The 16,048-nt window shown below is 42.5% G+C and overlaps 2 protein-coding genes across 2 annotated transcripts; both read left to right on the top strand. All coding sequences in view use genetic code 11, as the record gives it.

Moving 5' to 3' along the window:
- Positions 1-2,075: 2,075 nt before the first annotated feature.
- Positions 2,076-4,832, top strand: EGR_09550 (hypothetical protein; the record flags this gene model as incomplete). Its single annotated transcript, XM_024498799.1, has 3 exons — positions 2,076-2,283; positions 3,561-3,883; positions 4,455-4,832. 3 exons carry the CDS (start codon positions 2,076-2,078, stop codon positions 4,830-4,832), a joined length of 909 nt encoding a protein of 302 aa, XP_024346806.1.
- Positions 4,833-6,902: 2,070 nt separating this feature from the next.
- EGR_09551 (hypothetical protein) lies at positions 6,903-15,114 on the top strand (the record flags this gene model as incomplete). The annotated part of the gene is made up of 17 exons (XM_024498800.1): positions 6,903-6,947; positions 6,980-7,065; positions 7,106-7,178; positions 7,303-7,353; positions 7,425-7,476; positions 7,542-7,690; positions 7,972-8,022; positions 8,377-8,427; positions 9,134-9,344; positions 9,463-9,527; positions 10,931-11,146; positions 11,559-11,744; positions 12,908-12,974; positions 13,047-13,119; positions 13,192-13,270; positions 14,253-14,393; positions 14,875-15,114. The coding sequence occupies 17 exons, from the start codon at positions 6,903-6,905 to the stop codon at positions 15,112-15,114; spliced, it is 1,836 nt and encodes a 611-aa protein (XP_024346807.1).
- Between the last annotated feature and the right edge of the window lie 934 nt (positions 15,115-16,048).

Raw genomic sequence — 16,048 nt, forward strand, 5'->3', positions numbered from 1 at the left:
TGTTTGTTAAGTTGCATATAAATGTGGTTGTGGAAGTCTAATGTGATGGTGGCATTGTTATACGCCATTACTTTAACATTATAGTTTCCCTTTTTACCATTGCCTCTGGATTATTTATATGGTTTATATAACCGAATAATTTGTTTAAATTGACTTGGTTAAAGTCCTCCCTTCCTTTTTTTTGAAAATACCAGTTCCTCTTCCATTTCCTTTTTCAGTTTTTTGCTTTCACCTTTTTTACTTCTAATTTTTTTCCTTATTATTTTATCATGATGTTTGCCTCATTTTCCAACTTAATTTTTTCCAACCTTTCTCTCATGCTTCTTTTTATTGCCAATGAAGTTCATTAATTGATTTCAGATTTTCTATCTTTACTCACCTACAATTCCTTTTTCTCTTGTTTTATTGCTGTTTTCTTTCACTTTTTCTCTCCTAGTACTTTTTTGTTCCTTTCTGTGTGGCTTATAAATCCTGAGTTTTATTCGAATTGGAAATCACCAAACCTTTTTAAATGGTAAATTACGTTAGTAATTTCCGCTTTCTGCTACTTTTTTACCCCACTAAAGCATCTCCTTTCAGCACATGCCTGCCCTTCTTCATTCCTTTTGTATGCTTCTCAATCCACGTCAAATTTTTTCATGACTGGACTTCCTCTTCTGACATCGTAACAACTTTGCCCTAAGGTCCCGAAACAATCACTAAAGTCGACGAATTTCATGTAAGTAATAGGTTACTTCCGCGATATTTAGCAAGTGAAGCCACTCAGTCAACCACTACTCGAACAGCCACGCCGCTGAGCCAAATTCCAAGCTCTCCAACTCCGTCAGAAGGTAAGCTGCACCTCTGTGCATTATGAGGAGAGACTTCACCGGCTATATTTCCACAAATATTAAGGGCATATACATAGGACTACCTCCATTCTCTTGTATTTGGCTCTACAAATTACATTTGTAGTTAGATTTATGCAAAGCAGCCTCGATGGCATCCAAGATTTTTCCCAACATTGATTGTGCATTTTTAATTATTTTCTTTTAATCAAATGTTTTTCTATGGTTACTGGATGCAGAAAATTTCACTGGGTGGAGTATTACCAATTCTAAGATTTGAGCTATAACCACCCTTTGAGAAGAACATCCATTCATTTCTAACGCTTTTAGCCCTGGAAAGCACCCATTCAACCGCCGTCCAAACAACCGCTACATCGGGCCAAACTCGCAGCCGATCAGCGCCATCAAATGGTAAATGAAGCCTATTTAGGGAAGTTTTTTCAGCGGAGGTTTTCAATGTCATCAACTATGCAATGACCTATCCATTTTCAAAAGTTGGACAAGTCGTTAAAAAGCGCCTTTGCGCCATTTTGTCACATGGCAAATCCTACTTCGATGATGCGTCCAGGATCAGGAGTTTTATGGGCTGAATAAATATTCACTGCCTTTATGTGGACTGGAAACCATAGTGACGAGGACCTTCACTGACAGATGTACATCCATCTTTAAAATATCACATGATGTTCCAAACACTGTCGCCTTGACTAAACCAGTTCGGTCTGTCGCCGATTACTGTTACACATCCTTGCCACGGTAGTATTCGCATTTTCATAAAGTTAAGAGACCCATTTTGATTTGAGTGAAGTTGTCAGTGGACGACATCCATCCTCGGGATGACTGCTATGCGTATGACCTTCGATTGCTTGGTGTATGTGGAACCAGCATCGTATATTCCTTTTTGCGATAATAAATGTAGTTCAGTCCTTCTTTATCAATACTCCAGTTTAAAAGGCAATCTCAAACTCATATAGTTTATTTTAAGGAGGAAACTGGAAGTAAGGTCCTCAGCATGGCTACAGCAAAAGAACTCTAGGGAGAGGAATCGCAAAAGCAAACATATTTTTGTAGCAGAACGACAACTTGCCGACGCAGGTGCACAAGCCCTCAACTTGATGGTATAAAGTAATATATTATCACCACATTTAATGACCCACTGCTCGTTTTTGACTAACACCAAGGATGCATAATCGGTATTAATTGTTGAATATTGTGATCGGCATTTTAGCAATTGATTTCGCAAAAGTGCCCATGGTGGTTGGCGGAGTGATAAACACTGGAGAAATTAGCGGAGGCCTCGATCTGCAAGCAGACATTGAGGGGGATCTTGGCTTTAGGAGTCGCGGCGTACTCGGTGGACTAATAAACACTGGTTTTATTGGTGGCGGCGTCAATGTGAGGTCCTCCGTTGAGGGAGGGGGTGGAACTGGAGGCGGAAGGAATAGTACCGGTGGTACAGGTAGGTTGAAAGACAAACTCCTATTTACCTCCGTTAACTCGTCATTCCATTCACTTAGATGCATTTGTTAAATACCATCAAGTGCGTCCTGCTGAGGTTGATCTTCTATTTTAGGATTTAAGGTACTCGGTCCCATAGCAATTGCGATTGTTTCTGTCATCGCGATTGCTTTAATAATTATGTGCATAATCATATTTTGGATTCGGAATACGAGATGCTCACGAAGGTATGTGCATTTGAAGTAGTCATTATCTGACAAATGTGTTTAGACGTGGAGGGAGTTTGTGCTTACAGGTCTTCTTTTGAACTGCTCAATGTGTGAAGACTTGAATAGCTTCATGTCTCAAATTCGACGGTCACAGCAACGACAGTGTTTCTGATACGGAAGAGAAATCTAGACATAAAACAAGCACTTTCTGGACATACCACAGTGAGTAGTAAACATGTATTCCAGAGGAAAAGGTTCGCCGTTCTTAGCGAAAAATTCTTGTAAGCACTCTGTATCATAATCAGTGTATAATAAATAGCCTTATATACTGCTTTCATTTTCCTATAAGAGTGATGAGCTGGAAGCAGTTCTAATAAGATTTGGTTTTTTGGAGAATAAATATTACTGATTTGCAGAGGGGAGTCGAAACTGTATATCATGGCCTGAGTGTCAAGCCAAGATATGGAAGTGTAATCTGAGAGGAATGGACCCTCCCAGTCATTTAAGCAAACTGTTAAGTCATTTCAAGCATCATATTTAAAGCAGTTAGTTTAATAAACCAAGAAGAAGTGCTAAGATGATTTAAGAAGAAGATCACATGTTGATTGATGAAGTAGTTCTGGTTAAATATTCCGCGCTTGTATGATGCACGGATCTCCATAAGTGAATGTCTGATAAATTACTCAAATCCACCCTAACTCAAAGCTAAACAGTTTGGAAGGATTTTTTTATTTTAGAATTTTATTCCAAAGTCTGTGCCTGATAACTCGACCATTTTCCTTCTGATATTTCCACTTAAAACCATTTATAGTCGATATATCCATTAACAGATCTTTATTTAGCTACTTCATAAGCAATCCTTTTTAAACAAGCATGCAATTGACCTTAAATATCTACAAGACATCTGCATCTTTAAATAATTGTTTGTTCAAACAAACCACAAAGGACCTTTTTGAACAGTACTTGTTGACCCAATGAGGTTGTAGGTTGCTTTCTCTTGGTAAACATACTGTTACCCATACAGTACGAGCATGATGTGTGTGTGACAGAATCACTTGCATTCTTTCAGTTTTGGACCCTTTAGTCATGAAGATATTCAACGAAAAGACTGTTGTTAATTTTGCATTCCCCAAAGCACCCGAAAAAGAAGGATATCTTCTTAAGAAGCGGTCCGAAGCAAAACGATCCTTTAATCGACGATATTTTGTTCTTCATGGGAATATTCTTGTTTACAGCGAGAGCAAATTTGGCAAGGAACCACTTGGTGTCATATTTTTGGAAGGTCATTCCGTCGAACTCGTCGATGAACGGATGTTTGCCATACATTTTCACACTTCCGCTTACACAGGTCGAAGCTATATCCTTCAGGCCGAATCGGAGGCAGAAGCCGAAGTTAGGAATAAGTATTTTTCTTTGCTTTTTAGGAGGTTTGCTTTATGCTATTGCAAATATAACTCCTTTGCAGTTCTCCCTCATCATTTTGCCTCCTAGCCAAACAAAACCTTCGGAATTCATCATGATGTGGTGGTTATAGCTGTGTTTGTTAAGTATTGCTTCTACAATGACGTAGTTTTTAGACCTATTGTTCCTACACTTAAACCATCTGTTGTATGCTTCTTTGATATCTCATTACGGACAAGCTTCGTTAAGTACATCGAAAAGTGTATAATTGTAACGTCTTTGTTATTATTGCGTGGAAGTTAGTATTCGATCTAGGTCATATCCGTCTTTTGTACTTACTCCTGTAATGCAAGTAACATTTGATACTTGTTTCATACGCAATCTATTTTGATAACTAGCAGACTGTTTGCTAGTCAATGAAACGTAGCGAGGTACTTGAATCCAGCTCTGTTTATCGTGTAATATTTAGTGCGCTCCTAGCTCAACACTCATAGTTGATCCTCATTTCATGCGTACCCACTTTCTAAACGTGTGAGATGGTGACGATGTCATTTTTCTGTAGTCCTGGATGCAAGCGTTGGCCCATTGCGGTTCGGAGTTCCTCACTCTCTCTGTAGAAGAGCTGGAGGATGCATTTAGAGCGCTCAACTCCCTTGCAGATTGCCCAGGTGGCGGCAGTGGAGGGAGTCCCGCTCAACGCGCCCCCGTCAATACCGCTCATTCATCCGCTGCTGCTGCTGGTCACAGAAACCCTTTTAACGCTCCAATAACGTCTTCCCGGGATCACAGGCAGGGGTGTCAGAAGCAGCAGCAGCAGCATTCCATAGACCATCTGACTGGTCTGATGATGCTCTCCTGGGAGAAAATGCAGGCTAACGTTCGTGAATACCTTGATGGTGCAGCCGTACCTGCAGAGGCCACAGCGCAGCAGCATCTATGATTCCCGCTCCGCTATAGAGAAGTTTTACTTATCGATACTTCACCATCCTCTTTCGTTCTCTTTTTTCATTAAATTTATGGAGCTTGTGTGTGTGTGTAAAAGTGGGGCTGCTTGTTGCACATACTTATCTTTGACCGGGTGTGTGGGGAAGAAGCGAATAAGATAGGCATGCCCTCTGTGGCCTTATCCTACCTAATACCAGTTACTAGTATATTATAGGACTGAGAAGTACGCGTTGCTGAAAAGCCCTTGGTGACTAGGAGCGTGGCGAAGTTGCCACAGTCGGTGAGAAGAATTGGTTAGCTGGGGTGGTCGTGGCATCTGAAGATGGATAATAGGTCTGGATGTGAGTTGTGTGGATGGTGTTGGGTGAAGTACCGCCAACGATGAATGGTTGAGGTGGTGTGGAATTCACAAGGCCCCCTCTGATAGCAACAAAACTAATTTACTAGGAAGTTTTTTCGTGGTAATGTAACAAGATGGGCGTGGGTAATTGGTTAGGCTATTGTGACAGATCGCCATCAAAAGGAGTGGCAATCAGAATGAATACCCATTCCAAAGTTTACAATTGTGGGACTATGAAGACTTAACGCTCATTCATAAAGTGGATAATGTTCACATGAGTGGGTGAAGTATTGCTTGGGTAAAGGATTGCTGGGTGAGGTGCCTACGCGGAATTTTCCTATTTGGTGTCTGATCACCCATGATTCTTGTGTGACCTGGATGTAAAACCGTGAAGCTTTTAAACATCCAGCGGGATCATTCATTCCCTTTTGAGAGTTAAGAGATGAAGTCTTCCTCTGTATGGCAGTTTCAATTCATTCGATGATAGTCGGATTAGAGAACATTTTGATGCGTTTTAAAAGTCTCTTGAAGATAAACAAAATAGGATATTGGCTTAATGACCACATAATGTGCTAGCTGTAAGCACATTGTAGCATTAATATGAACGTTAAGAGTTAGTCATAACGACAAGCATAAAGAAGGTGAGGGTTATATCTGATCTATCTAAAAGCTGTGGACCACAAGTTACAAAGTACAGCCTTGTAGGACGATGTCAGTGCAAAGAGGGATTCGTAAAGTCGTTTTTACATCTCCAATGCGTTTCATAAATAGGCCTAAGATCCGCCTCCAATGAACTCGTAGAGCTGCCTCACTCACGATGTTATCAAGTGCTGTCGTACACAGATCTCCGAGTGTTTGTCAAAGCAATGATTACGAGGTGGTGATCGGCACAAGACTGGCGGTGGGGATTTTTCGGGCTAACGTTCAAATATGAAGGTGCCCATGTAATTAATTTCTTGTCCGTTAGCTGCGCCTGCATTTGAAGTCATGACGACAGTTCGTCCCAATAGCTTTCCTGTAATTCGTTAATTAAGATATAGTTGTTCTTTTAACTTTGTAATATATTTTGCTCAATTACACCACCTGAGCAACAAGCTGTCAGCATGCACCAAACTATTGACTGAGTGGACGTCACCAACCCGGCGATTCAAAAACTTTGCTAACTTGCATAACTTCTCTAATAAGATGTCCTCCTCCGTGACATCGTCGAGATCAAAGTTTCCAAAGCCAAAGGTGAAAGTAAAAAATAAAATTACTGGGGGATCTACTTTGACAACGACAAGTGCAATACCACTATTAGGTTTCCTTAGCTTGAAATATACATGCTGTAAAAACGAATGTGCCATAGTATCATATTAAATAGGTGAGAAGTCACTGATTTCCTAGTTCGTATCTGTCAAGCCGCTAAAATCTGCTTATTGATTTAAGCCTAATACTATGTGAATAAAAGTTTAAATTTTATCAGAATATGAAGCTCTATATATATTTACTCATCACTGAATACTCATTTATTTTTTGTCACTAGTTCGGATTAGCGGAATGGCATATACCTTGCTCACTTTTTACCCTAAACTTTGTTTTGCCGTTATTTTATTTTTTTTAACTGGTACCTACTTAAAATATAATATTGTGTTTAGTTTTATGCTTTGTAATAGTTCAGCTTTCAATTTTAGAAGTCTGACCAATAAAACTGCGGTTTAGGCATAGAAGATCGCAGGTGCTCTAATGGCACTTGAACTACCAGAAAGGCTCGATTATTTGCTCTCTTGGGTATATTAATAATTTTCACTACACTGTACTAGGTCAAAGAGTTTGAATTTGTTGACCAGGGCCTAATGTTTGAGGATCTGTGTGACGGTGTTATTATATCCAAGATTCTAGTCTCCGTGTAGGTTAGCTCTTGCATTCTCTTCATCAAACATTTCTAGGTCGCCTTGTTCGTTTTCAGCGTCCTGGTATTCAAGGATTAGATCAGGTGTTGGCACCAATTCTGCGCACAAAGTAAGTTGTTGCACCTGTGCATCTTTAGACATGTTTCTGTTTTGCTTTGCGTTTATCTTTTGGAGTTCTGATAACTCACTCTTGCGTGTTTTGTCTTAATAAAATTGTAAAACTTCTTTTTTAGTGTTTCAATTTGAACCATATTGTCGGAGCCATTTCCCAGTTTTTCGAAAACGTACGTTTGTTGTATTGAACCCTAAATTCTCTTTGTGCTCCTTCTTCATTCTTCCTTCTCTTTGCTTCCAGGTTATTGGGCAGCATTTGGCTATCTTTCAATTGCCCAACGTCAGTTTGATAGGTCAGTGTCTGTTTCAGTTTTCCAATCGCTGATTTCCATTCCTCCACTGAATTTTTCCCCTCCAGCTGAAAAGAATGATGCAGGGGAACTTCTCCGTCTTCTCCAGCTCGTCATTTGTTGCGCTGTTAATGGTGAGAACAAAGAAAAGTACATTCAAGCTATTCTCAGCATGGAACGCGCCGTTCAACAGGCAATCATGGAGTCTGTTCAGGAGGTCAGTTCGCTGTCTTCCTGGCTGTTTGAATGAGTTATTGAATGAGTGGATGAATTAGTAATCTCTGGCACCTCTGCATTGAGTCGTTCACGCACGCCACTCACACCTTTTACCTGATTGGTTGCTTTCTTATCGCTAGATGATCTTGTGCCACTTGCTCTCACCTTTATTACTGCTGTGGTTTCATCTGCAGGCGTGTCGTCTTGGCTAGTCAAGTCACTTTTTTGCTGGCGAATGCCCCAAGGGATGGTTTTATTCTGTGATTAATTTACACATTTTAGGTCATGAATGAAACTTCCTCGAAGGGGGATGAACTGTCACTCATGAGCAAGGTGAGAAACGGCTTTTCATATGACAATAACGGTAATATGTGGTTCATGGGGAAATCTAGTTGCCAAAGTGTCAAGATTCAGGTGTCGAAACACATTTAAACAAATTAAATGTCCAGTCGTATATTTTTGTATCATTCCCGCGTGATTGTAGAAAATAACTTTGTTACTGTTTGTCTTTTGAGTGGGGTGAGAGAACTAACGAGGCACGTGAAATAACTGTATTCGCCCAAAATCAGTGCAATCTGCATTATTAGCCTCCTTCAATGATGCATTGCAGACTGCAATCGGTTGTTCGGTTTGCTTGAAAAGATATCTTTGTGAGAGATTTGCTAACTTTCCCTTTTCGCATCCTAGACTGACCGAGACGACGCATTCGCTCACAAATGCCACGAACTCGAAGCAAAAGTATGTGTTTACTGCATTATTTGCTATGGTTTTTACTGCTAACAATTTGAATGCTAAATCAAGCCGTTATTCCTGCCAACTTAGGTACATTTTTACCCAATCAGATGGGGAAGCCAAAGCATTGTGTTGTAACCCTAATTGAACTTTGTCACTCGTAAAGACGCATTGGAGCATGTGTTCCTGCAGGCAGGCATGCAGTGATTGAGGAGGGCAAAATCGTGGTCCTCCTTCTTTTTTGAAGCGCCTCACTCGACTCTTCCACTCGTTAAGTCTTACAGCAGTAGTTTTGTTTACTGAGTGGACTTGTGCTTTGGTAAAGTGGTTGTGTTGCCCTCCAGAGGCTGTAAACCGTGAGAGTCCACAACGGTTGTGTCTTCGTGGACGGATGCCGGCTAGACTAACAATAGCCTTGGAGGCTATTCCGTGGGCGGTAGTAGTTAGCTGAATCGCAACTACTCACGAGAGAGAAAGGAATGCGATAGAATGAGAGTTTTTGGTTTAACTTGCCCTCTCAATGCTTATTGGTAGTGCAGTTGTGTGTATTTACTGCTACGTCAAGCTGCTATTCGGTTCTGGCAGCAGCATTAGCCGACTGCTTTGGAGGTGTAAGAGTGGAGTAAATGGACTGAACAGTGATGAAATGAAGTGTTGTTAAGTCTGCTCAAAATGTGTTCGTCATTAGTGTGGGCACTTTGCTCCATCCCAGATTTCGCAGCTGGAGGCGGAGAAGGCGACAGCGGAGGCGGAGTTGGAAGACGCGTTGCGAAAAATTGCACTTCTTGAGGAGCACAGCGGCGATACCAGTGGCATCGGTGATGGCAGTGAAACTGTCGGTTCTGTAGCCGCTACGCTGCAGCTGCGTCAGCTGCAGGAAAAACTGCACAATGCACAGGTGGAACTCTTTCAATCCGAGGCTGGTGAGTTCTAACACTGGAGATTGAACGTGTAATTTTCATGTACACCCCCTTCCTGACACTGCAACTATGAGAAACAGCTGATTTCTTTTGTAATATTTGACATTCTATGTCATTTCAGATTCCCAGGAGGCGAAATTGAGACTGTCAGAGGCCCTAAAGACTATCGAAGACCTGCGCAAAACGGTAGGTTCTTCTTTGAAAGGATCAAATGCTAAAAACTGGCATGCTGATTAATGCCACTATACTTTTTAGAGAATACTATCATCATGTAATCCATCATTTTCGTCCTTGAATTATTTTCTGGTGCTCTCTACTTTACCAATAAACCAAAGTAAAATTGATATAGAAAAGAATGGAGGTAGGAATTCTTTCGCCTCAAGTAATAGCGGTGGAAACCCATCTATCGCATTAGTATTCATCCGTGTCAAGTACTGTCACCCACTGAAAGGCACCAGGTTTTCCGGTTTCCCTCTGTGGTAACTTCTTTTTTCTTAGTAACCTCACTGAACTGGAAATGCGGCGTTATGATGGTACTGTGGTGGAAGCCAGAAGGAATAGTTATCTTCTGCACTTTTGTAATATTTGGAAGTGGCCAACCTTCTAAGCTAACTATTTTTTTTTCAACTATTTTGACCCCACTTTATTGCGGACCTGTGATATTGAATGATTTCCCACCAGTTGTCCAATCAATCCCATTTCCGAATTTCAAAGTTTCATTTCTTTGTACTGTGTATCTTATTGGTACGTGCTTACTCTCCACAAACTCCTTTACAGAACTTCTTATTTGTAAGTCAGTAGATGGGTTAAAATGCGGTGCAATAACGTCGTGTCTTTGGTGGCGATTTCGCCTTGTAGTTAACTCATTCACACGTTACTGATATTTCCGAATTCTTTCATGAAAGTTGTTGAATACGTAGCGTAGCACACTGAAGATGTCCACTTTTTTCCTGGGTGAATACCGTTTGGAATAGTTAGCTAACTATATTAGATGTTTCCTGGTCCAACAGATACTCCTGAGCATATAAGTGGAAGCGATTCCTGGTTAAACTACTCCAAATTTCCTAATTTTGAGCCGATTCTTGGAAACCTTTGAAGCTGAAGGGCTTGTCGGTACGTAAGAATCATCCCAGGACAGTCCTCCTCGGTACCCACGGTGAGGCAGCGTGTGGAAATTCTAGTTGTTCCTTATTTGTATTGTTGTGCTGGTCGTTCTCACAGAAAAATTGATCCCTTTCTCAACCTTAAGTTGGATCAGGTTTCAAGTGTCCTATGATCAGGAGTTCCACTCTGTGAATGCCGACTGGAATGGCTGCTGAGCTGTGAAAGAAACCACTACGGTTGTCATAGGAACCTACACTGCTCTAAAATTTGATGGTGCTAAGTGGCTAAGCGTCTCATCATTTCTAATGCGCTTGAAGTTTTCTGAATGCATCTGTGAGTTTGAGCCTTCGTACATAGGAAACGTACTTTATCATCTCATGCTTTTGCATGTTAATACGCATCTGGTTCGGACCGGCACACGGACTGAGAAGTAATGGGGCACGCTTGACAGCTACTATTGCCTATGGCTCCATATTATTTGGCAGAACGAGGGGCTGACTCTCGAGGTGTCGAGGACGGCGCACTTCAAGGACGAGTTGGACATTGCGCGAGAGGAAATGCAGGCGGCCAACCGCCAGGTCGCGTCATTAGAGCAGTGGAAGAAGCGACGCGCGGAAGAGATGGTAGCGTTGCGAGTGCGTTGCACCAAATTGGAGGAGGATAACGCGGCTTGTCTGAAGGTTCTAGATGAACTCAAGCAGGTTGGTTTTTCTCTGCCTCTCTCCCAATGCCTATCTCCGATACATATGCTGAAGGACACCTTGGGGAAACCAATTCGTCCTTTATTCACGATCGAGATTAAAGTGGGCCCGGTATTGTAGTATCAGTGTAAACCCTGGACGTTGTAGGGCACACGAGTTTGAAACTGGCTTCTTTGAAAGCCTACGATGGGCTGGAGGAGCGCCATCGAAGATATAATGACCAGAGTTCCAAGTCAATATCGTCGAGACTGAATTGTGGGGGATGGAAGTGGACACGTAACAAAACGAGTTAATCTGCGATAAACGCTAGTTAGAACCTGCACAAGCTATAAGCAGTATATGTTCTCATTAATTAGTTGTGTGTTTTGAATTTTCCAATTTCCTAATGTAAACTTGCCCGTTTCTGGTCTAGGAGAATCGACTGAATTCAAGTCTTCGCGCGAATGCCGAAGCCTCGAGGAACCAATCAATGGAAGCGAATTCGCGCGTCTCTGAACTGGAATTACGAACCATGCAATTAGAGGAGGAGTTGAAACAGGCACGGGCTGATCTTCAGGGGAGTCTTAGAGAGAACCAGGCGAGTCAGAGGGCGTTCCGGGTCCATTTTCCTTTTCGATCCGTGTGAATAATGCACTAGTCTCGAATTCTGTACCTAACTTGTTGGCGTATCCATGCAGCTCACAACTTTTGAGGACAGTTTAGCATCTTATAACTTGTCATTTTGTTCTATTGCCTGACCGTTAGTCTAAAAGTTTAATGTGTTAGGTGTCTCCCCCATTAGCCATCAGGGAAAAAGAAAGAATGGCTCCCCTTTTTCTCATTTCTGTGAAAATTGAGGCTACATCGACTAGAGCTGAGAGGGACGCATGCGATTTCAGTAGATATTTGAAAGGCTTGTATTTTCCATACTGTCTACTCTAAAACAGCCGACACATTCCCTCCACTCTTGACACCTAGTGGTTGTAATCCAGGAGGCAAATTAAAAGCAGATTGTCCCATTTCTTGATAAGACAATCACGGGTGGGAATACCTCCAAAACTGTTCACTGATGATGCAAGATTTAATAAAATCAACTTGTTTTAAATTGTCGAAAGTGGAACATTCACATTTGTAGATGTAGGTTGGTAAATTAATTTGGGGCTTTGTAAAATTCCACTTTCACTTACTCTGGTAAGACCGCTTCTTTAGCCGTTCTCACGAGATAGTAATGACCCGCTAACACTTAAGTCTGCTTGCCAGTGCTGGACTTGAATCATTGTTAACCCACAGTCAACGGTGTTTTATCCGTCCCGTACAACACAAGAACTTCTATGTCGAACTAAGATTTCGCTTTACATCCATAAAAATACGTGCAAATGCTGCTGTACCTTGTGTGCGGTGCCTTACAATGGTAATTGTGGACACCTATAGTAAAATCGGTGCAGGAATCCCTGCTACCCCAGAAAGAAAGCATTCTTGTTTGAACTTATGGAGGCTCCCACTTTCGTGGTTTTTTTGCGAGGCTCCTGGAGACCACCCCTTCCTCAGTCCTGCTTGGCTGCGATTGCATTGTCTGTACCTCGAATCTTCAATTAATTCTAAGTGACAAAAAGTGCATAAATGTGGCAAGTGCCTGTCGCAAAATAAAACTAGCCACTACAAGTCGCAGTTTGGTTGCCAGTAGTCTGTATATTCTCATAGCCTCCGTGATTTAAAGCTTGCCTCCAGATCGGAAGAGCGTGGGCGGTGATACATCGTCTAAATTTTTTTATCGTTGTCCAGACCCTTTTGGAGGAGATGCGGCGCCTGCGAGAGCATCACGAAAAGGCCTCCACATCGATTGATTTGGGTGGGTAGTTGCTAACCCCTTGTTCCCTCTAGCACTCTTTCCCTTTCTGTTCATCTTGTCGTCTGCCTTCAGAAGCGGGAGATCGCCTGAGTCAACTTCAGTCCTCCCTTAACCTGCCTTCCAAACCGGTTGAATCCAACGAAAGGTAGATTTTGCTCACATAACGGTGACATTGCTTGGTTCTGTTTATGAGTGCCGCCCTTTGTCCCCTACTTAGCGGTGACCAGGAGATCACAAGCGATGCCGTTTACGAAGTGGAGCAGCGCTATCGCGGGTATTTGGCCAAGGCTTTGGAGGTGAGAGAGGACCAATGTTTTACTACTAGTAGTGCACGTCTTGAGCCCTTTTAATACTTCTTTTGGGAGCTGAGCCATCCATCATTGGTATTATTACTGACATTGTCAGCAACATATTCCCCGCACTTTTTTTCCAAACTGGTTATCCCGTTTTCATCTAGCATGAGCCTCGTATCAAATGACATCAGCACTTAAATCCTCTATCGGTGGACAGTTTGGTGCATTTAAGTCGGTATCTCACATGGGCACCCATACATAGTCTATCTTAAAAGGTGCTTTAATGATAAAATTCTTACTGTTAGGATTTGAGAAGCAAAAAGGGTAAAAGTTCTCTATGGAAGGTTGGGATTGCTGTGAAGAGATTCGGATGAAGTTTTGATTTTCCTCGACCATAGCATTCTATAATTTTGTTGAGGAAATGTCAGACCCGTTTCCGTGAGCTTAGACCCAACTTAGGTAGTGGAATAGGAATGAAGGAAAAAGTTGAAGGTTGGATGCCGTTCCACAGAGAAGAAACGGAGGACACATTTCTTCTAAGGCGTATATGAAAGCAAAATTTGTGTAAAAACAGCCCTTTTCCTAACTTTAAATTGGACAACTCGAGGAGACGGTGTAGCCTACTTCAGCACCATGGAGCGAAAAGAACGTGATGATATTTGGACTAGTAATGGTAACTTTTTCTTCGCAGAAAAACCTTTTTGTTTCCACCTTTCTCATAAATTATATTAGCTTGAGCAGTTTCATTATGTTGGTGTCGCTAAAACAACGTAGAATCAGGTGTCGTCGAGATAAATTTACTGTCGTTAACGCGTTCGCAGAGGAGATTGATACTCGCTGCTGGGCAACTGACTTCAGTTGTCTTTGTTTCGCTCCCCGGTCTATCTTATGGCCTTTCTTCCAAATGTCTTAAATACGTGTGATGTTGGTGACGGACTTATTCGATCATTTTTCCTCTCCTTACTCCCTGTGCCCTTCCCTGTAGGTCATTCGACAGCTGAATCGTCGTGTAGTCGCTGCGGAGACGGCGGCAGTCAATCAAAACTGCGAGCAGAAACCCGATTCTGAGGTCTCTCGTTTGCAGGCGCTGTTGGCAGAGAAGGAGAGCATCATAGAACAGTTGGAGGTGATGACCCATTTTATGAAACAATACATTATGTATTTTCATTGAAGTAAGAGGGTAGCAGTTCCTAATTCCTACGGAGTTAACCCAATTCCATCGTGCTTCTACAGTCTCCACCACACCTCAGCATTATCTACTACCTATTTACAAGTCCCCTCCCACCAACCCGTAGCGCAAAATGTGTGGATTTGGTCGCTATCCACATTGAGACTTTACGCGTAGGGATCCTGTCGGACTTCAAACGTGAAGAAATCGGGTAATTCAAAAAGGGCCTTAGATTAGTGCAAGGAGGTAAAGGGAAGTGCGAATTCCGCAGAGGTGGTGGTGGAATTATCCCCGAGGGCATTGGGGATGTTTTAAAATGCTTTTGCGATACTAAATATCCCGTTATAACATGAAAGGTTGATTTTTGATGAGGTTCGTGTCATGACTAAGTAGTAAGCAATTAATTTTTTGTGGTTGTTTTCCACGCAACAAATACCAGCGTCACTACGAACAGGCGAGGCGACAGCGGGACCTTGAGGACCGCATGGTGCTAACGGCGTGGTATCATCTGGGCATGCGGGTGAACCGTGCGCACACAGAGCGTCTGTTGCACGAGGAGGCCTCAAGTGGAGGTGATGCATCCTCCACCAACACCACCTCCTTCCTCTCGCAGCAGCGTCGAGTTCATTTGCAGCCGTCCAGTCGTGGTCTTACGCATCCCACTGGATCATCCCTTTGATCTTGGATTTTTATGACCGCGTCCTTCCCTTCTTTCCTCTTTGTATATTTGTCTACCGGATATCACCCAGTCTAATTTTATTTGAACTTACATTCTATCTTTTCGCTCACCCACTTATTTGCTAACACCAATGTGATTTTTTGTTGATGCAAAGTAGAGTCTCGATTGCTGTTACTTCAGACCTCGAGGTGCCTGATTTGAGTGCAGCCTCATGTAGGCAGGACATCGAATCAGGAAATTCCATCAACTGATGAGCAACTTGTTCGAACTCAATCTGGCAGTGCTGCTTGTTTACGCGGTTGGAGCATGATTGCTGCTGAATGGTCCTGTCGGACACTTGATGTGTGCCACTACTTGCAAAGGTAAGCTTCGGCAATGAAAGGACTTACGCGTAGCAACTTCTGCGGGTTGTCGCCCACCATCACCGTGATGATCTGACAGTTCTGCTCTGCGGTTGATCACGTCGAGCCCTGGCCTACCACTTCCTTGTCACGCTGATAAACCCTTCTGGAGGGAAGGCACGGTGTTCCACACTTCTGGACGCGACACGAAAATCCGTCCCACATCACCCCCACTCCGGTTCCTATGACCTAGTGCCAAGTCTTAACGTCGTGGAGGTAGGGCCGAGTCTGAGAAGACCGTTAACAGAAGGGCTAGAATGCATCTACCGTCTCACCGATGTCTGGTTCTATAAAATTGTTGTCCGCAATCGGATATACGCTGCACCTGGACGATTTGACAGGTCTTATTGTGTAGCTGTCTAGGATGCTGCATTTTTCTGGAGCTTTCATTACTGGTAATCTGGATGCTAAATCAAGCCGTTATTCCTGTTAATTTCGGCACATTTCTGTCGGGTTAGTTGGAAAAGTCGAAGTAGGAGACGCAATCAGGGCTGAATTTTGTCACTTGGTTTGTGTTGCACCATAGTATCCGA

The sequence above is a fragment of the Echinococcus granulosus genome, assembly GCF_000524195.1.
Source record: "Echinococcus granulosus chromosome Unknown EG_S00152, whole genome shotgun sequence".
NCBI classification, from domain to species: Eukaryota; Metazoa; Platyhelminthes; class Cestoda; order Cyclophyllidea; family Taeniidae; genus Echinococcus; species Echinococcus granulosus.